The following is a 20,542-nucleotide window of genomic DNA, read 5'->3' as shown; positions in this document are numbered from 1 at the left end:
CACACAGTGTTCCTTATTCCCAACTTGCAGACAAGCTTAGCACATTCCTTACACCACTTCTGTCCACCAAGTTGCCAACAATGACAACAATGCCATTAGATCAACATGTTCATGGTGAAGCACAAGGCTGATGGGACCTTTAACAACTAGATGTCAAGAATGCTTTTTTGCATGGAGAACTTGAGGAAGAAGTATACATGGAGATTCCACCAGGTTTTGTTTCTCAAAAGGCTCAAGGAAAAGTTTGTAAACTCAAGCGGGCATTGTTGGTTTAAAACAATAACTCAGAGCCTGGTTTGGTCGGTTTCATAAGGTATCTATTGGTTACAAGCAAAGCAATGTCGATTACACTCTTTTCATCAAGTAAACTTCATCCCATATCACTATTTTGATTGTCTATGTTGATGACATTGTCGTCACTGGAAGTAGCATGAAGGAAATGTCTTCCTTGAAAAATTCCTGGAACAGGAGTTTGAGATTAAAGACCTAGGAAAATTGAGGTATTTCTTGGGCATAAAAGTTGCATATTCTGCTTAAGGAATTTCTCTCAGCGGAATATACTGTTGATCTCTTAACAAATATAGGAATGCTGGGTTGTAAGCCTGCTGACACCCCTATGGAGCCTAATTCTCATCTTCGTAGTATAGAGTGCGAACCAGTTGACAAAAGCAACTATCAGAGGCTAGTTGGGAGGCTCATCTATTTGTCTTATTCGACCAAATATTGCCTTTGCTGTTAGCATGGTTAGTCAATACATGCATCATCCATATTCATCTCATTATGTTGTTTATAGGATCTTGAGATATTTAAAGGCTGCCCAAGGGAAAGGTGTTCTCATCTCCTCTAATAATCACCTTCGTATTGAGTCATACATAGATGCCGATTGGGCTGGCTGCCCTGATGATAGGAAATCTACTTCTGAGCACTGTACATATGTTGGTGGTAACCTAGTCACCTGGAGAAGTAAGAAGCAGGCAGTAGTGGCTTGGTCCAGTGTAGAAGCAGAATTTCGGGCTATGGCCCATGGCATTTGTGAGTTGAGGTTGAGGTGCCCATGCGTCTCTACTCAGATAGCAAATCAGCAATTAACATTGCCCATAACCCAGTTCAGCATGATTGAACCAAACATGTGGAGATTGATCGCCACTTCATCAAGGAAAAGATAGAATAGGGTCCTATTTGTATTTCCTTTGTCCCATCGGGTGATCAGTTAGCTGATGTATTTACTAAGAGTTTACTTGTTAAGAATTTTATTTTAGTAGTTAGCAAGTTGGGCATGATTTATATCTATGCACCAACTTGAGGGGGAGTGTTGTATTCTGGGTACAAGGGTATAATGGTCCAATAGGGTTTATCTTGTGTTGCCCTAAGGGTATTATTGTAACTTGTACTTCTTTATCATTATTATAAATAAGAGTGGGCTTGTGTCTCATTGACATAAGTTCAATTCCTCAAATATTCCATCACTTTGCATCATCTTGACCCCCTCTCCCATGTCCCTCTAATCTCTCCAATAGCTGATCATCCTAGGGTGGTGTCGCCGCCACCTAAGGTCTCCCCCTCCTCTCCCTTCCTCTCCTCTCCTGGAGTATTGCCATGGTCCTCTCTTTTTAGCTAGTCAATCCCTACTCTTCGTGAAGGTTTCCCCCTCCACTTTGCCCCTCCCACCATCATTGGGGGTTCCAAAGCTGCCCACTATGAAGCTGACCTTCTGATCCATGAAGCAAAGAAATGCGATAAATGCCTACTTGGGCATTTCATGGGTAACCGTCCCCCCTTCCCCTTAGTAAAATCATCCTTAACAAAGCAATGGAAAACTTGTGGTCGTTTCAAAACTTACCTCTTGGATAACGGATTCTTCATCTTCAAGTTCTCAGATGACAGTGACAAATGTCATGTGCTAGGTGGCTCTTGGAATGTTGGCAAAAAGCCGATCTTCCTCCGGCAATGGAATTGTGGATTACCATTATATGCGGCTAGTTGGAAAACTTATTTATGTGACTGTTACCTGACTGGATATTTCTTTCATTGTTGGTGTTATTAATCAATCCATGGATAAAAGCAGGCTCATTGGGATGTTGCATGTCGTATTTTAAGATATCTTAAAAGGTGTACTAGGCAAAGAAATTATTTATCAGCGTCATTTGTCATGCTGATATTGTGGGTTACTCTGATGTTGAATAGGTTGGTGCTGTTGGTGATCATGCAGATCTACTTCTGAGTATTGTACATTTATTGGTGATAATCTTGTTACCTGGACAAGTTAGTAGCAAACTATAATGGCTTGATCAATGCAGGGGCTGAGTATAGGGCTATAGCCCATACTGCATCCGAACTGATGTGGCAGATATCTCTTGTTCAGGAGCTTAGGTTTTCAATAGTAAACCTATGGAGATGTATTGTGATATACACAAACAACTATTTATATTGCTCGTAATCCGGTTTTCCATGAGCGGACTAAACACATTGAGGTTGACTGCCATTTTGTGAGGGATGTTATGAAGAAACTAATTTCTACTCCATCTGTTAATTCCGGCAATCAACTTGGCGGTTTGATCACTAAGGCGTTGTTTAGGCCTGCTTTTCTTTATGGTTGTTCCAAGCTGGCATGGGAGATATATATGCTCCAGCTTGATAGGGAGTGTTAAATAGTATGCGTAGGGGGTTTATTGTTGTTTTAATTGTTAGTTATTTGTAATTATGTTAAGTTGTCCTTGATTGTAATTTACAACTTATTTGATTATAAGTATGTGGGCCTAGGCTCACTGTAGGCTATTCTGAATCCTACCATGAACTCTAGAGTTCCTTTCTTTTTCTCTCTTCGTGCTCTCTCTTGTCTCTCTTTTCTCTTCTTCTGTCTCCTTGCTCTTGTAGGGACTGGTTTCCTGGTTTTTACATTTTTACAATCTTTATTGTTGTTTTGTTCCAAAGTTTACCCCCACTCAATAATTCTTAACCCTTTTATGTCCTCTTTCCTTTACCAACCAAGTAAACCCATGGAAAATCTAGCTAATTACCAGATTGCCACTCTCCCTTGTACTTGGGGATATTCACTGTTTTTCCATTATAATCTTAAAGTGGGTTTTCTATTAGTCTATTGGGCCCACAGCGAACCCAAACAGGGTTTTCGAATCCCGATATTGCATCACATTCCCATGCATCTGTATGTATATATGTACATATGGGTGCCAATTTTTTATTTTTTTTTGGGGGGGGGGGGCAATATGTTTGGATGATTGGATATATCCCGGCTGCTTAGGTTGACCCTTAAATTTTGACACATAGCTTACATCACCTTTTATTCCTAGAGAAGTTTCAGCTTAAACGGAGTTCAGCACATGACTAAACAAAGCTCTAATGGTTGAAAAGTAATATTTTGGAGTGAGGGGAAAGAGAAGGTTGGGTATATACAATGGGAAAATCCCAATTAATGATGGAGCATGCAATTGAGTTAGACCACCAAATCTGTCATGTGGCTAATTTAACGGATCACCTATAGATCTGATGGTTGGGACTTGGGATGGCCAGATCAACCTTCCATGTCACAGGAAATAGATCGAACCTAGGTCCACCTGGTTTAGCTTGGCTACATGTACCACCCACTGGACCTTAATACAGACACGCAAGTTTCCTCAAAAGTAAAAATCTTGGTAGGAATATATAGGAAGTAAAGGCATAGTTTTTTCTTGGTCTTCGCACCTCATTGGCCATTTTCTGCTTAGTATCCATACACATGCAACTGCAGGTTGAAATGAACTTGGTGGCAATATTGAGACTTCAAAAAAATGAAATTGTAAAATAAAGACTTGCAAATGATGCTATCATACTGATATATCTTCCCAAGTTTTTCTTCCCCCATTTCCTGTGGCACATATTTGTGTCTGCTAGGCTAGGTTTCCAAACCAGCAGTCTAGTAAAAGAGTCACCTTTATCTCTGCAATGATGTCAAAGCTATTATGTCTTCATAATGTTTTGTAGGGGCCAAAGTTTGCTGAAATATCAAGGATTCTGCAAGCTGAACATGTTCCTGCAATTTGTTCGCTCGTTGCATCCATGCATAGGTGTGTAGGCCTATGGCGCTTACAAGAGGTAATGGTGATGGAGCTGGCTAGATTGTAATTTCTTCTGTTTAGCTTTCAGATGATTTCATTCTGTCCTATGGTCGTATTTTTCCTTTTTGCAGCCATGCTGTCAACCTATAGAGACAGATTTTTGTCCCTGTGACATGCTTCTAAAGTTTGGGTGTTTTGCTTAATGATTGTTATCTTATTTTAGAACATAACTCTGATTTTTCTCCTTTACTTCTTTTCCTTTCTACAAGGTGTTGGGTCGGTTCAAGTGGCCTGAATCACTAGAAACTGATTTCATATATGGTGAGGGTTCTAGTTCTATGGTAGGCTATCAAAAAGAATTATAAAACATCAGTTGTGATATTTTTCTCTTTTGTTGTTGCAAAGGTTCATCTTCAATTGGAACATCAGTCAATGCAAGCTTTTTAGCTGCATTTTCAGCAGCTGCTGGAAAGCGTTTCTCTCAATTCTCAGAGTCTGAGGAGTCTGACCCAGAGGTGGCATTCCTTTTAATACCCTGTGAATCGTTGTATATGTGTGAAAGTTTGGACATATTATTTTCAAGTTAATGGATTTAGTTCATAATTTTGACAGTGGGGCCGCTGGAATGCTAGTCAAGAATTAAAAAGTCCATCTATGAAGATCATCTTCCCTACCATTGAAAGTGTGAAAGATGCATCTTCTGGAATTTGGTCTTCTAGACATATTCTCTGCCTCTCAGAGGTATCAACTCAATGGTGTTCCTGATTTGCATCTAATGTCAGTGAGTGTTCAGATGTGCATTAGTTGGTTTTAATATGCTAGTTAGTTGACTGCCTAATGCTATTGCAAGTTGGGTCATTTTCAACCCGTATCTGAACCAATCCTGGTTTATCCTTTCTGAAATTAAGATTGTGCACTTGCTCTTGGGTTGGGACACAACACTCAGAGTTGGATTGAGTTCTGGTGTAGACTTTGGGGAACTAGATCCAATGCAAACCTTCTCACACATGCATGTGTGCAGGTATATGATCCTCGACGTATTTTATGAAGTTATAATGAATCATTTTGGTTTTATATATATATATGTGTGTGTGTGTGTGTGTGTGTGTTCAACTTGTTGTCACCAAAGTGGTGAACTGAAAAGTTGTAACCTTCATTTGATTGCCCCTTGTCTTTCCCAAAAGTTATTTTATGCAGAGGCAAAAAGTAGTTTTTAAATAAGTTGAAAGTGACTTATCGTTATGAGTTGTCATTATTTTATGTGAAACGACAGCATTTACCCTCATTGAAGAAAAATGTGATCAGAAAATGGCAAAAAAGTAAGGTTACAACTTATTTTTCACCAACTTTGGTTACAACATATATACAACAACAACAACAACTAAGACTTAATCCAATTAAATGGGGTCAGCTACATGGATCCTTGCCCTCCAATGAGCTCTATTCAAGGTCATACTTGATACAAGGCCGAAGCTATGCATGCCTCACCACTTATCCTAAGGTCATTTTAGGTCTAGCCTTGGCTCTTTGTTCCTTCAATCCGAAATCAAATCACTCCTCCGTACTAGGGCATCCAAAGGCCTTCGTTGAACATGGCCATGCCACTGTGAAATCCACTATAAATTTGAACTTTGGAACTTGTGTGATTTCAGGTTCTAGTTCAGTGTCGATGGTTGTCTCGATACTGTGGGTTACATCGGTGGAGGATACAGATCAATTCTCTGACTCACCTTTGGAGGATTCTGGGGAGTCATCACAACAAGCCATTCTTGACTTTGAGGATTCTGCTGCCTACCTGCATCTAAGCTACATGTGTCAGACATGTTTAGATGCACACATGCAGAAACTCTCCATTTCATAGACTGTATTGTAAGTATTATCCTATTCCTATATGTTTATATAGTTTAATTGTTTAAATTGTATATTAGGGGTAGAATGGTAACTTACCCTTGTGGGACCCATGTCCCCGGTGTGGAATCCAATTTTCCATAGCCAACCCTAGCTAACCTTCCTATTTATGTCACATGACATATGTTATTTGACTTAGACATAGTCCATTAGCTATTTATTTTTATAAAAATCAGTTAAGAAAAACACATTTTAAAAACTGATTCACTATAGGCTGAACCAAACAAACCTTAGTGCAGCCCTCTTATATATAGAAGACTTAGTATTTCATTCATTTCTTTCTCTCCTAAACCAAGAACCGAATCTGTCTAGAGAGAAAGAAATTGAGAAAGTGAAGGAAGAGAGGAGAAGAAGAGAAGAAAGCTTGGACTTGGTTGGATCTTCATACCTTGATAGAAGTTTATCAATATTGGAGTTGGGTACTACCATCTCCTTCATCTTCAAGTATAAGTAAGCCTTTAACTTAAACTGAAATTCCCTAATTCCTCTTCTTCTTCCTTGAACACTTCATGGACTACAACCCATTTCAGCCCTAAGCTTAGGGATTGATAAGTATTTGAGCAAATCCACAAATTGAACTTGTTGTTGGGTCCAATTTAACCCAATTAACAAGATACACTGTAATTAAACCTCTTCCCATCAAAACCAGACCATGCATGTCAAGATCCATGCTTGACAGCAAAAATCCCCAATTCTGGCTTTTGGACGGGATGGAGTTGCAGGCTTACAACTGGTCGACCGTAGGGTCCCTGGTGTGAATCCGGTTCACTATTTTGTCCCAGTTTTGAACCTAGATGTTAGGGCTTGGACCTAGGGCTCCTTCCACAACTAATTTATGATGTTTGTTTATCTATCTAGGACTGTTAGACTCTATTTTGGTGAGGATTACTTGGTTTTTAGGATTCTATCTGACTAGGCATATCTTCCATCATAGGTAAGGGAATTTGACCTTAATTTTGTGCGTTTATAATTAATTTCTGCTTTGTTAGTATGCCATCTCATGCACTATTTTTACAACTCTAATCATATAGTTTATTAGCTTTTATTTCTTTGCATTAGATATGCATAATTTAGGATGCATCTTCATATTGCATTGCACATATTATTGTTCTTGGAATTACTTGGTTATGATGATGTTACTAGACAGCTTACTGTATGACTCTTATTGAAACATATGTCATCATTTTAGACTGCATATGGTTAGGACTAACATAAACCCAGTACTACAGCCCTTACCAACAGGGGAGAGGTGTTGGATAACCCGTGGTAGGTCCGAAGGGGTGATTCCGGAATGCCATTCACTGTTCTATATCCGAAGAACATTACAGGAATGGGAACAAACAGTAGGGTTAGTCACTGGGGGTTCGTTAGCGTTAGATGTGTAATGCCTGAGCTATCGGGTCTCCACCGTAGTAGAATGGTTTCGCTCGGGTGATCGACGTCTGGTTATGTGTTTTCGGGACCGAGACTATCATTCTATTACAGTAGTACTTATACCCCATGAGACATAGTTTCCATATTAGGAGCATGTTTCACTTAGGTCATTCATCATGGACTATTTGCATATGTTTGTGTGTTTCCGTTACTGGGCTCAGTGGAGCTCACCCCCGTAGATATCCTTATTTTTCAAATGACATTACTTCTGATGCTGCTATTTCTGTGGGAGCTTCTTCCGCTCAGGACCCTCCTGCAGCTCATGGAGTTGATACTCTGCTCTTTGTGGAGCACGATGTTTCGTGCTCATGTGACGATTGTGCATTCTCCTGAAGTGCCTGACAGACCAGGCTATCTCCCCACTCTTTTGTTTGTAAAACACTTTTGTATACTTTGCTTTATATAGATGTTGTATCTTTTGTTTTGGGTTACTGTGTGAGATTGTCAGTGTAACTCAAATTTCACTTCTATATATAAAAGCATTATCACTAGTCTTCTCTATTAATGCCTTTATCTCTAATATTTAAATTGCTTCCGTTGCGTTTAAATTCTATATTGTGATAATTGTTGTAAATAGAGTACTGCATTTGCGATCCTAGAGGATTGGTTGGATGTCAGAGACATCCAGTCACACTTGACCTTTATGAACTGGGCCGGGGTATAACAACCACCTCAAACGACTTTCTCGTGGCTTATCATGTATCGGAGTTACTCCCAAATCAGCTCTAATTTGATCATTCCTTGCTTTATCCTTCCTAGTTTTGCCATTCATCCATCTCAACATCCTCATCTCCACTACACTTAGTCTATTTATATGATGCTTCTTAACTACCCAACATTTTGCACTATACATCTGTTAGGTTTTAGAGTAGATGGAGAAGAGAAGAAAAAGCTCCAAGAGAGCAAAGAGAACAAACGCGATTCTTAGGGAAATCTGTGTTCTTTCTAAAATAAGAGACAAACAAGTTTATATTGAAAAGAATGTAAAATTACACTGGTGTCCTTTAGCCTAATACAAATGAAATAAAGAGTACATAAGTAGGGGTTATGTACATATATACCCTTAATGTAACTATTCTTAACACTCCCCCTCAAACTGGGTGGTATATGTCATACATACCCAGCTTGTCTAACATAAAACTGAAGTGATGAGAACTAAGACCTTTGGTGAAGATGTCAGCCACTTGTTCATTGGTCTTCACAAAAGGAGTACAAATAGTGTTAGAGTCTTGTCTTCTCCTTGATAAAGTGTCTGTCAACCTCAACATGCTTGGTTCTGTCATGTTGAACCGGGTTGTGAGCAATACTGATAGCTGCCTTGTTATCGCAGTATAAACTCATAGGCTCAGTTGTCTCAAACCCCAATTCTTGGACAAGTTTCTTTAGCCACAAGATTTCACACACACCATGAGCCATGGTTCTAAATTCTGCTTCAACACGTGACCTTGCTACTACAGGTTGCTTCTTACTTCTCCAGGTGACTAAGTTTCCCCCAACAAAAGTACAGTATCCAGAAGTGGACCTTCTATCCGAAATAGATCCGGCCCAATCAGCATCTGTATAAACTTCGATTCTCAAGTGATCATTCCTAGAGAAGAGAAGACCCTTTCCAGGACATGACTTCAAATATCTGAGGATCCGATAAACTGCAGCAAGATGTCCCAACTTGGGTGCATGCATAAACTGACTCGCCACTCCAACAGCATAAGTTATGTCAGGTTTGGTGAGGGAGAGATAGATTAGCTTGCCTACTAATCTCTGATACTTTTCAGCATCTACAAGAGGTACACATCAATCTTCCCCTAGTTTGTGGTTCTGCTCAATAGGGGAGGATATATATATATATATATCTGTCTTTTATTGATAGCACCTATTTAAAAAGTTTGACCTCGGGTGGACGTTTGTCCACCTAATCCCCAGTGAAGTCACCACTGTAAGTACCGTGGTCCTCGGGACGAGGGTTCCTCAGCCCTCCTATATATGACGACAAGGGTTTGTGTGTATATATGGATATGGATAAGGATAATATTGTCAATGTATAATATTGATAAATAGGGGATTGGGATCATGCATTAAAATATGCTAATATAATGTGAAGTCGCCACTTAGGGTTAGGGCCTAGGACCCATTAAGTGTAGCTCTATCCGTTGTGAACTGGATCGGGTTACGTGACTTCATATGATCTGACCAGAGGTTTGGGTAAGGGGTCAGGTTACGAGTGTGGGAAGGTGTTAGGCACCCACCTCGCCCGGCCGAAGCCGGTCTCTCTGTATTAGGTGCTACATAAGGATGAATGTTCTCTCTCTTTTATCACGGGGATGGGGGATATTATGAACTATATTCAGATGCTATGAATTGAACTAAAACATAATAAACTACATTACATATATGAAAAATATGGACTAAAACGATGGAATACGAAAGGACTACATCGAATCAACAAGAATGCTGTTATTATACCTGTATGGTTGTATTCCCCTGGTTCAGGGGAGATAGACGAATAGACTGACGCCGATTCCTTTCTAAGCAGAGTAACGACTCTTTCAAGTGATTTGGAGAGGAGTAAACAGACAAAATAATGTCTGTACTAAAAGGGTTTTGATTGTTAGCCGCACACTGGCGGGATAACAATGCCTAGGAGCAAAAGCGCTTTATACTCAGAGGGATAATCGAAGGATCTATCCACAACCAAGAAGAACTTCACTCACTCACACTCTTATGAGAGAAGGATGAGAAATGAGGGTGAAAAGGGAGAAAAATAGAGTAGGAATTACTTGGGGAGGGTCTCTCCACCCAAAAATTCCTTGGGAAATGTGGGAGAGGACCCTCCTATTTATAGGGAGGGACCCCCTCTCTCTCCTGGCCAGATAAGTCCTCCACGGCGCCGTGGGGGACTTTTCCACGGCGTCGTGGATGACGTCAGCAAGCTGATGTCACACCCCCTCATGGCGCCGTGGGGGTGTAGTGCCATTTTTCCTTGTTTTTGGGCCTAAAATGGGCCATTTTGTGCTCAACATGGTTCTTGGTCTTATGGGTCAGGTATCTTGGGTCTAGAAAGAGGGAGAGTGCGTCGTCCATCGTCCATGTCCCGTTGTCATCATCGCCAATTAGGGGGTGACAAAAATCAGCGTCTACAGACCACCAAATGGAATACTTGACCGGGCAAAATGTGAACCTGAAGGAGTAGAAGAGTCAGCAGTATCAGCAGATGTAGTAGAGGCAGCAGCAGCGGAAGTCCTTAGCACACGTAAGAATGCCTGTAGATCATCCTGGGATAGACCAAAGTCAGTAGCAGGGGCTGTAGTAACAGTCTCAGTGTGATGAGCCTTGTTCTTTGGCTTTGTCTTTGTCTTGGCAGCCCTTTTAGTTTCAAAGTCAGCTGGTTTCCCATGAAGTTTCTAGCACTTCTCTTTGGTGTGGTAGGGTTTGTGACAGTGCTCACAAACAACAGTCCCTGTAGTAGAATCACCAAGAGAAGTAGTGCCAACAGGTGCAAGAGTAGCCAGGGTAGCAGCCTTGAGGGCTGATCTGTCAGTAATAGGTGGGTGCAGCATGGCAGCCCTATGGTTTTCCTTAGACGAGACCAAAGCATAGGACTGTTCAAGGTTGGGAAAAGGTTTTTGGCCCAACACCTGAACCCAAATTTGGTCATACTCCACATTCAAACCAGCTAGAAAATCATACTCTGATCTTGTCCACATGCTTCTTGTAAGAAGTAATGCCAACAGCTGTAGTAGGGTGATAATCAAAGAAGTGGTCTAATTGCTGCCAAAGGTTGCGCAAAGTAGCATAGTATTTGGAGACTCACAACTCTCCTTGAGTAGTGTGAAGGACCTTCTTCCTGAGTTCATACACTTGGGCATCATTGCCAAGCTGCCCATAAGTTTCCTTGCAAGTAGCCTATATTTGAGAGGCTGTATCAAGGAGAAGAAATCCATGCGCAAGATCTAAAGTCATCGAACCAATGAGGTATGACATGAGCACCCCATTATTGGCAAGCCATCTATCTTGAGCGTGACCAGTCTTAGTAGGCATAACACTGGTGCCATTAATGTGGTCAGTAAGGCCACAACCAGCAATGGCAAAGGAAACAGACCGAGACCAAAGCAGGTAATTGGAATCATCCAGTTTGATTGGATTAGGAGGAAAGGTATGAAAATCTGATTTGCCTTGGCCATCTCCAACAGAAGTTGCAGTTGAGTTAACTGAGTTACCCATTAACACAGCGAAGTTGGTGGGATGAGAAACCCAAGAACTCCTTCAAGGTAAGGGCTGAAATTTGGTGGAGAATCCTCTTTCAATGGGAGAATGTATGTCTCCAAAAATCAGCAGTAGTAGACAAGGGAATCCCCTAGATCGACATTGTCAGGGTTTTGAAAAAAACCCTTTTTTGGCTGAAATCGATGGAGGCGAGAATCCTTTAGAAAAAACACTGTTTGGGGCTGAAACTTTGGTCGAGTGGAGTTCCAAAGGGGCTTGATCAGTCCTTCAAATATCAGCATCAATTGAAACCTGTAACTCCAAGATCAATATATGTCAGGGTTTTGAGAAAACCCCGATTTTGGGAGTTATCGATCCAAGGAGGTCTTCACAATAGGTGGCTGTAGATAGGAACTTGTTCGGAAAAAATCTGCTGCAGGTCTTGATCTTCAATAAGAGGAATTGGTTCCAATAGGTTGAGGGGGAAACAATCCAAGAACTTGAAGCTTCAAATATCGCAGGCAGGGAGGAGGTTCCTATCGATCAGAATTTGTCTTGCATTGAATGAGGTGAGAAAGGGCAGCAACTTGATCTATTGATCACCTCATCAGTGCTGCCCTATTGGAATAAGAGAAACAAGGGAAGAAAGGGAGGAAGAGATCGAGAGAGGGAAGGGAAAGAGAAGGCTGAAAAAAGGAGAGAGGAGAAGCCCTAATTCGAAACCTGCTCTGATGCCATGTTAACATGAATAAAATTAGAGCTGAATGCATGGACAGTCTAAGGCAAACCCCAAGCCATATATTTATAATCAATATAAAATATTACACGGACAAAACTGTCCCTAACAAAGCCGACATGGCTGTTACATATCATAAAATAGGTAAAAAGTCTAGAATACCCCTACAGTATTCTGGCCTATACAATCCAACAATTGGAACCCTCTACTTTTCTAGGGTTCCAAAGAGAGGAGGAAAAAAGGAAGTAGAAGCCTGGTCGACTCTCAAACCTGTGAATTATCTGATACCAAGTTGGAAATGATGTAGAGATCAAATCAAGGAAAGAGAAGAGAAGAGAGGAGAGGATAAAGGTGAGGAAGGGAAGAAGAAGAAGATAGCAGCCAAATGGTAGGAGAGTTGTTTCCTCTCCTTGATTTGATTCACTAATATGAAAATAGTAAATTACAACCATCTCCCTAGGGAGGTAAAAGGTAAAACAAGGAAATACAGCATAAGTAAATAAGACACTAGACTAATGCCCAAACTTCCCTTATTACATAAACTCTAATAGAAGGTGTAACCATTGTCTTCACCTACCCAAGTAAAACCTCCATGGAAATACACGAAGCCCTTACCACATCCTCCATTATCCACAATTCCCGTATCTTCACCGCCAAGGGCAAACGTGTGTATTCCCAGTTTTTGTATTGCCATGTCTGGTCTTGGTGCTACCAACCTCATTAGCAGCCACGTTGATGCCATGCTCGACATTTTTCCGTTGTGGCCATCACAGGGCAGGTCCCTCGTAGGATGGTTGGTACCAATGGGTTCCACAAAACCCCAATCTTGGAGGTTACCCATTCCATCATCAAATGGAAGTTATAGAGAAGCGAGCAGGAGAAGTCGAGAGGGGGAGCAAGGGAGAGCAGTTGAGAGATATGCGAAGAGGAGAGATCCTGATGCTTTTCATGGTGATTCCTTCTGCATCCTCTTCCTGCTGAAGAGGCGATGGTTCAACCGCGGCTGTTGCTGCGGCAGGGAGAGAGCTTGGAAGCAGGTAGGGGGATTGGATTGGATTATTGGAATCAATGTCACAATGGGAGAAAAAGGGATGAACCCAACTGTTAGATATATGGGCCAAAATACCGTGGGGGTATTCTGGACCTTTTCCCTTTGTTATTTTATTTGTTTCTTGTATGTGGTTTAGTCCCACATTGCTCATGTAATTATTTTACTGTTTCATTAGTGATTATAAATATAGATGTGCTTGGGATGAATTAATCATCCAAGCCTTACCCTAATTTCAAATCTCACTACATGGTATCAGAGCAGATTTTGAATTAGGGACCAACCCCCTTCAAATTTCGGTGTTTTTTCTTCTCTCTCTCTCTCTCGATCTTCTTCCCCTCTCTCTCTTTCTCTCTTCTCCATTGTTCTCAATTCCCATATAGGGCAGCACTGATGAGGTGATCATGCGATCCAGATGCTGCCCCCATTACCTCATTTATGCTCCATAATTCTGCTCGATAGGAACCAACCAAGACTGCCTGCGATATTGGATCTTCAGTTTTTTTGGAGATTGCTTCTACAACACCTACAAGGAATCAACTCCTCTCTTTGAAGACCACAACCTGCTACAGGATTGCTCTTTTATTGGTTCAGTTCTTATCTCACAGATTTGAAGACCTCCTTGAGATCGATTCCACCATCACAGGGTTTTTTTCAAAACCCTGACACCTATCGATCTTGGGGTTTCTGCTGCCCATTGGTTCTAACTTTTTGCAGGTTATTTCTTCCATTATAGAGGGTCAATCGACTTCAATTGAAGCCACTTTTCTACAGTTTTTGTGCCTCTTTATTCCCTTCATCGATTTCAACAATTTAGGGTTTTTTTCAAAACCCTGACAATGTTGATATAGGGTTCTTCCTTTGCTGCTGTTTCTGATTTTTTGAGAGTTAATTCAGCCCTTAACTTGAAGATATTCTTGGGCTTATTTGCTTCCAGTATGGGTGATTCTTCCAATTCTTCAGCTACTTCGGATCAGCCACTTAATGATGGCCACAGCAAGACAGACTACCACAACTTTCCACCAAATCCTATTAAACTTGATGGCTCAAATTACCTTTTATGGTCTAGATCTGCCTCTTTTGCCATTGCTGGTCGTGGTCTCACCAGCCATATTAATGGCACTAGTGTTATGCCTATTGAACAAGGCCCTGCTTAGGAAAGGTGGCTTGCCAATAATGGTGTTCTCATGTCCTACCTGATTGGCTCTATGACTTCAGATTTGCAGCATAACTTTCTTCTTCTAGACATAGCTACACAGATTTGGGCTGCCTGCAAGGAAACCTACGGGCAGCTTGGCAATGATGCCCAGGTATATGAACTTAGGAAGAAGGTCCTTCATACCACTCAAGGTGAACTTTCAGTTTCGAAGTACTATGCTACTCTACGCAGTCTGTGGCAACAATTGGACCACTTCTCTGACTTTCACCCAACTACAGTTGCTGACATTGCTTCCTATAAGAAGCATGTGGACAAGATCAGGGTCTATGATTTTTTGGCTGGCTTAAATGTGGAGTATGATCAGATTCATGTTCAAGTGTTGGGCCATAAGCCTTTTCCCACACTTAAACAATCTTATGCCTTGGTGTCCTCTGAGGAGAACCATAGGGCTGTCATGTTGCACCCTCCTATTACTGACAGATCAACTCTCAAGGCTGCTGCCCGTGCCACTCCTGCACCTAGTGGCACTGCTTCTCTTGGTGATTCTACTACAGGGACTGTTGCTTGTGAGCACTATCACAAACCCTATCACACCAAGGAGAAGTGCTGGAAACTTCATGGGAAACCGGCTGACTTTGAAGCTAAAAGGGTTGCCAAGACAAAGACCAAGGCCCATCAAACTAAGACTGTTACTGCAGCCCCTGCTACTGACACTGGTCTATCCCAGGATGATCTACATGCACTCCTATGTATGCTAAGGTCTTCCGCTGCTGCTACCTCTACTACATCAACTACTGCCAGTTCTTCTGCTCCTTCAGGTTCACACTTTGCCCGGTCAGGTATTCCATTTGGAGGTCATTGTGCTTCTGTAGCTTCCCATCCTTGGATCATAGATTCTGGAGCTACAGATCATATGACCGGTTCCTCTAGTTTGTTTCACAAATATTCTCCCACTTCTGGGAAAGACAAGGTCAAAGTGGTTGATGGTTCCCTTTCTTCCATATCTGGAAAAGGAATCATCAACTGCACTTCCTCTCTTCCCTTGTCTTCTATTTTGCACATTCCTAACTTTACTACTAACCTTCTTTCCATTAGTAGTATTACTCGTGATCGTAACCGCAAAGTAACTTTCTTTCCTTCTCATTGTGTGTTTCAAGATCTGGAATCTGGGAAGACGATTGGATTGGGTAAAGTGCACGGTGGGCTGTACCTGCTTGATGACGGTCGCTTCTCTCCACCACCATTGCCTTCTTTGCTACACCAAAACTCCATGGTCTCTTCTGAACTCTACCAGTGGCACTCTAGGTTAGGTCACCCCCCTTTAGGAATTTTAGCTCATTCATTTCCTAGTTTGGTCACCCTTCGTACTAAGGATGACTTTTTTTGTGAGGCTTGTGTTCTGGTTAAACAGACACGTTCAACTTATCCACTTTCAAATAAAAGGAGTTCTTCTTGTTTTCAATTGGTGCATTCTGATGTTTGGGGCCTTAGTCGTAAAACATCTATTTCTGGTCATCGTTGGTTTGTCTCTTTCATTGACTGTCATTCTAGGAACACCTGGGTGTATCTTTTGCACACACAAAATCAGGTTTTCTCATGTTTTTAGCATTTTCATAAAATGATCCAAACTCAATTCTAGGCTACTCTCAAAGTATTGGGAAGTGATAATGGAACAGAGTATACAGAATCGCAATTTCGAAAATATTTGGCTGATTATGGCATAATTCAGCAAACTAGTTGTATTGATACCCCAGCCCAGAATGGTGTGGTAGAAAGGAAAAATCAACACTTGTTAGAGATGGTCAGGGCTTTGATATTTGCGAGGAATGTCCCATCTCAATATTGGGGGGATGCAGTTCTCACTGCGGCCTATCTCATCAATAGGCTACCCTCTCGGGTTCTTCATTCCCGTAGCCCCTCTGATATTTTAATGGGAAATTCCTCCTTTATTGTGTCTCCCAAGGTGTTTGGTTGTGTGGGTTATGCTAGAGATACCAGATCTCCAGGCAAACTTGAACCTCGGGGGCTCCGTTGTATTTTCTTGGGTTATTCTCCAACCCAGAAAGGTTATAAGTGTTACCATCCCCCTTCCCGCCGTACCATGGTTAGTATGGATGTTATTTTCTCTGACTCCCTTTCTTATTATTCTTCGCCACCTCTTCAGGGGGAGAGTTCTAGTGAAGATGTGTCTTTTGAGATTCCTCTACCTAAGGTTCCTCTGGCTGCTGTCCAGCCCTCTTTACCCCCACCCACGGCTGCTGCCCAACCTCTTTTGGATGCTGTCCAACATCCTCTGGCTGTTCCTCCCTCACCTGATGGGAATCCTTTACAGGGGGGACCATTGAAAATAGTGTTATTAATGTTCCTATCCAGGGGGAGCTGACTCCAGTCCAGAAAACTATTGGTGAATTTCAGAAGAGAATTGACAACTCCAACATACTCACCTATACAAGGGGCAGATCCAGCAAAGGGCAGCTGCAACCCACTGTAGCACCAGTACCCATCCAATTGCTAGCTCCAGACCCGGATCCTTCATCTCATGGTAATCTCTCTTCTCCCGACCTACCTATTGCTCATCGCAAAGGTACTAGGACATGCACTTTACATCCCATATCTCGTTTTGTTTCTTATGGCTCTCTTTCTCCTTCTTTTCGTGATTTTGTATCTTCTCTTTCCTCTATCTCGATTCCTAAAAATTGGCAGGAAGCATCTATAGATGGAAAGTGGAAGGCAGCAATGTTGGAAGAAATGAGAGCACTACATAAAAATAATATGTGGGATCTTGTGGCTCTTCCTCCTGGGAAAAAACCAGTGGGATGTAAATGGGTCTTCGTGGTCAAATAGAAGGCTGATGGTTCAGTGGATCGGTATAAGGCACGTCTGGTTGCAAAGGAGTTCACTCAGACTTATGGAGTTGACTATCAGGAGACCTTTACACCAGTGGCAAAACTCAACACTATTAGGGTGTTATTATCTTGTGCTGCAAATCTTGGGTGGGATCTTCAGCAGTTAGATGTCAAGAATGCCTTCCTCCATGGGGAGCTTGAGGAGGAGGTATATATGGACATTCCACCAAGCTTCTCTGATGATAGGACTAGGGGCAGGGTCTGTAAATTGAAGCGTGCTCTTTATGGGTTGAAGCAGTCACCTAGAGCCTGGTTTGGCAGATTTCATAAGGCTATGATTTCAGTAGGTTATAAGCAGAGCAATGCTGATCACACTTTGTTTATCTGACGAGTTGGTGACCTTGCCACCCTTGAGGTCGGTGATGTTGGTTTTTGTTGAGGAATGCGGGAGGCATGAGTTTGGAGAAAGATGCAGAGGGGGAGATGTTGCCAGGATTGCAGCGTTGGAGGGTTGTGGAGGGTGCAACAATGGAAGGAGGGTCTAACAGCAGTGGATCGCGGGTGATGCAGTGGAGCGGCAACAAACTGTTGAGATGTTTCCTGCTCCATCCAACGGTCATTATTCTGCCCGTGTGGGGATTCCTTCCTAGCTGGCAGCTTGGGGAACCTTTTCCCATTTATCATTTACTCCATCCTTCTAAACAAATCCTGGATCTGAAAAGCCTGCTCTCTTTTAGTGGCTACCCACTTCTCATTACAACTAATTCCGATCATTTGGCTTAAAAAATCTTTCTTGTTTTGATTTCCTTGAAAATGTTAAGGTTGTGTTGGTTGCAGAGAAATGGCAGAAGAGAAAATTGGAAAATTGCAGCATTGAAAGGAAGAGAAAAAGGAACCTGTCTTCTTTCTTTTGTTTAACTGCACAGGAAATAGGGGAGAAAATTGCGGAACATGAGTGATAATAGTAGTTGTTGTCATTGTTTATTGAGCTGCTTTAGAGAAATACCCTTTTTTTTACCTAGTATAAAAAAGAGCGTCCCAGTTCACGAGGCTCCTGCTACTGCAGGGTCTGGGAGGGGCAAATGCATACAGACTTACCCCCTGCAGGCTGTTTCCAAGTTTTGAACTCGCAACAACAGGTTGCAAATGCACAACTTAACCACTCCGCCAAGACACGCCCACTTCTTTTTACCCAGTCTGTTTTATTAAAATTACCTGGGTTTTCTGTTTCTTCAATTCACAAAGATGCACAAGTATGCTTATATTCATTTTTCCCATCGCAGTTGTCATTTCTTTTACGACAGTTATCTGATTTTTTTATTTTTTTGTTTTATTTCATTACTTACACAGAAGACATGGCAGAGGTTGAAAACTGTGGACATATTTCACAATGCAGTTCCTCATCCCCAGGATAGAATCGGATACCCAATGCATGTCAAGGTGAACTGTTCCTCGCTGTTTTATTTTGTATCAATTAAGAGCTAATCTTTGAATGGATGATTCGCTCTCTCTCTCTCTCTCTCTCTCTCTCTAGGTGATTGGGGTCCATCCTGGGTATTCTAGCACAAAGGTCCAGAATGTCAAGCAACTAGTTCACACACAGAAAAAAGTTATTTTATGCACTAGTCAAAATCGATCCATTGCCATAAACAGATATTGATGGTGTCTGTTCTATTATCTTTTGATTGATCCTGGGGTCCACATGACTTTGACATCATGCATAGGTGACACACCAAGGGTGGCCCTACATGTGCCTGGTGTCAGTACATGTGTCAAAACGCAGTTCAAGTTTCCATTTGGTTGCTGTAGGCCTGTAGCAACTTAAATTAAAGATATAGCAACCGGATCTTACCTATGTATTTAAGGACTTCTCAGAACTCCTAGATGTACGCCCTTGGTCACCTCAAATTTTTTTTTTTTTCCTCTGATGAAAAGAAAATATATGAGGATCTAAAAGAGCTAGGGGTAGACTTAAAATGGCCATAGGAGAAGTGGTGAGGAAACACATGCATAGTCTAGGTCTGGTCTCAAGTATGACCTCGGACAGAACCTATTGGAGGGCAAGGATCCATGTCGCAGACCCCATTTAACTGAGATTATCTTGCGCGTTGGGTTGTGCCTTTTTCCTCTTACTAGCTTTCTTTTTTCTTTTATTTCTCATCTTCCATTTGTTTTTTTCCTTTGTCATTTCTCATCTCTTTCCTCATCCCTATTTTCCTATATTTTCTTCACCTTTTGTTTTTTAGTATAACTCTGGGTATGATCAGCTAAACATTCCAACATATATTTAAAATACTAACGTCTTCTAGGCAGCAAAAAGAAAAAGTAGAAAAATTAGCTGTTAGATCAGCAAGTTCTAAGAGATTTTAAAAGATTGTTTAGAAAACAGGTTATGCAGTTCCGGGTTTGGGCCATCTGATATCCGAGATATTGATATTTAACAGGTGGCACGGAGACGCTTCTTGTCAAAAACTGATTCATCTTCGTTTGGATGGATCTATTGTGGATCGCATAATTTCAGCCCAGCTGCCTGGGGACGACCATTATCCTATTCTTCCTCTCCAAAAGCAGATGGAGCTGTGGGGACCATCACCTCCACTCAGCATTCTAAGATCCACATCTGTAACTATGAACTAGGGATCATTTTCACCATTCCCCCATTAGATAGGAACATGAATTTGGATGATATAGTTCTTCCATTTGTCATACCTGCCCCAAAATACGGACCCAGAGATCGGCCAGCAACAGCACAGGCCATGAAGGAGGCCTTGTTTGAACTTGCAGAGAATAGGAAGCAGATGGAAGAAGACACGACAGTTGAGGAGTATCCGGAAGAGGAAGAAGAAGAAGAAATAATGGTGGAGACAAAAGATTATGTTGATGAGGAGAAAGAGGAAGAGAATACTTTCGCTGAGACTCTTTGGAGCCAAGTGGATTCATTAGATAATTTGTATAATTCACGATGAGGACCCAGTTTACATGTATATCCTGAGAAATAAAAAAAAGTCAGCGAATTATTTGGATACCAAGCTTCTTCCTTTGGAGTGGTCCACCTGCCAGGGAGCACTGCTGTATACTTTTCTTTTTCTTTTTATGTAAGACTTGTATTTTTCTGATAGTTTACATTCAGGTTTCAGGAGGTTGTGTATGAGAAGTAAA

The 20,542-nt window shown here is 41.6% G+C and overlaps 1 protein-coding gene across 1 annotated transcript in view; it reads left to right on the top strand.

Moving 5' to 3' along the window:
- Positions 1–20,542, top strand: part of LOC122671086 — a 52,297-nt gene extending 31,755 nt beyond the window's left edge. Inside the window, exons 10-15 of the mRNA XM_043868182.1 lie at positions 3,979–4,089; positions 4,322–4,373; positions 4,458–4,567; positions 4,665–4,793; positions 18,734–18,823; positions 19,828–20,542. Coding sequence (XP_043724117.1) covers positions 3,979–4,089; positions 4,322–4,373; positions 4,458–4,567; positions 4,665–4,793; positions 18,734–18,823; positions 19,828–20,349 — 1,014 coding nt within the window. The 3' untranslated portion in view covers positions 20,350–20,542. The remainder of the gene's footprint in view (positions 1–3,978; positions 4,090–4,321; positions 4,374–4,457; positions 4,568–4,664; positions 4,794–18,733; positions 18,824–19,827) is intronic.

Source organism: Telopea speciosissima, chromosome 8 (assembly GCF_018873765.1).
Source record: "Telopea speciosissima isolate NSW1024214 ecotype Mountain lineage chromosome 8, Tspe_v1, whole genome shotgun sequence".
Classification (NCBI taxonomy): domain Eukaryota; kingdom Viridiplantae; phylum Streptophyta; class Magnoliopsida; order Proteales; family Proteaceae; genus Telopea; species Telopea speciosissima.
The sequence above is the reverse complement of the archived record's forward strand: the minus strand, read 5'-3'. Positions and strand labels throughout refer to the sequence as shown.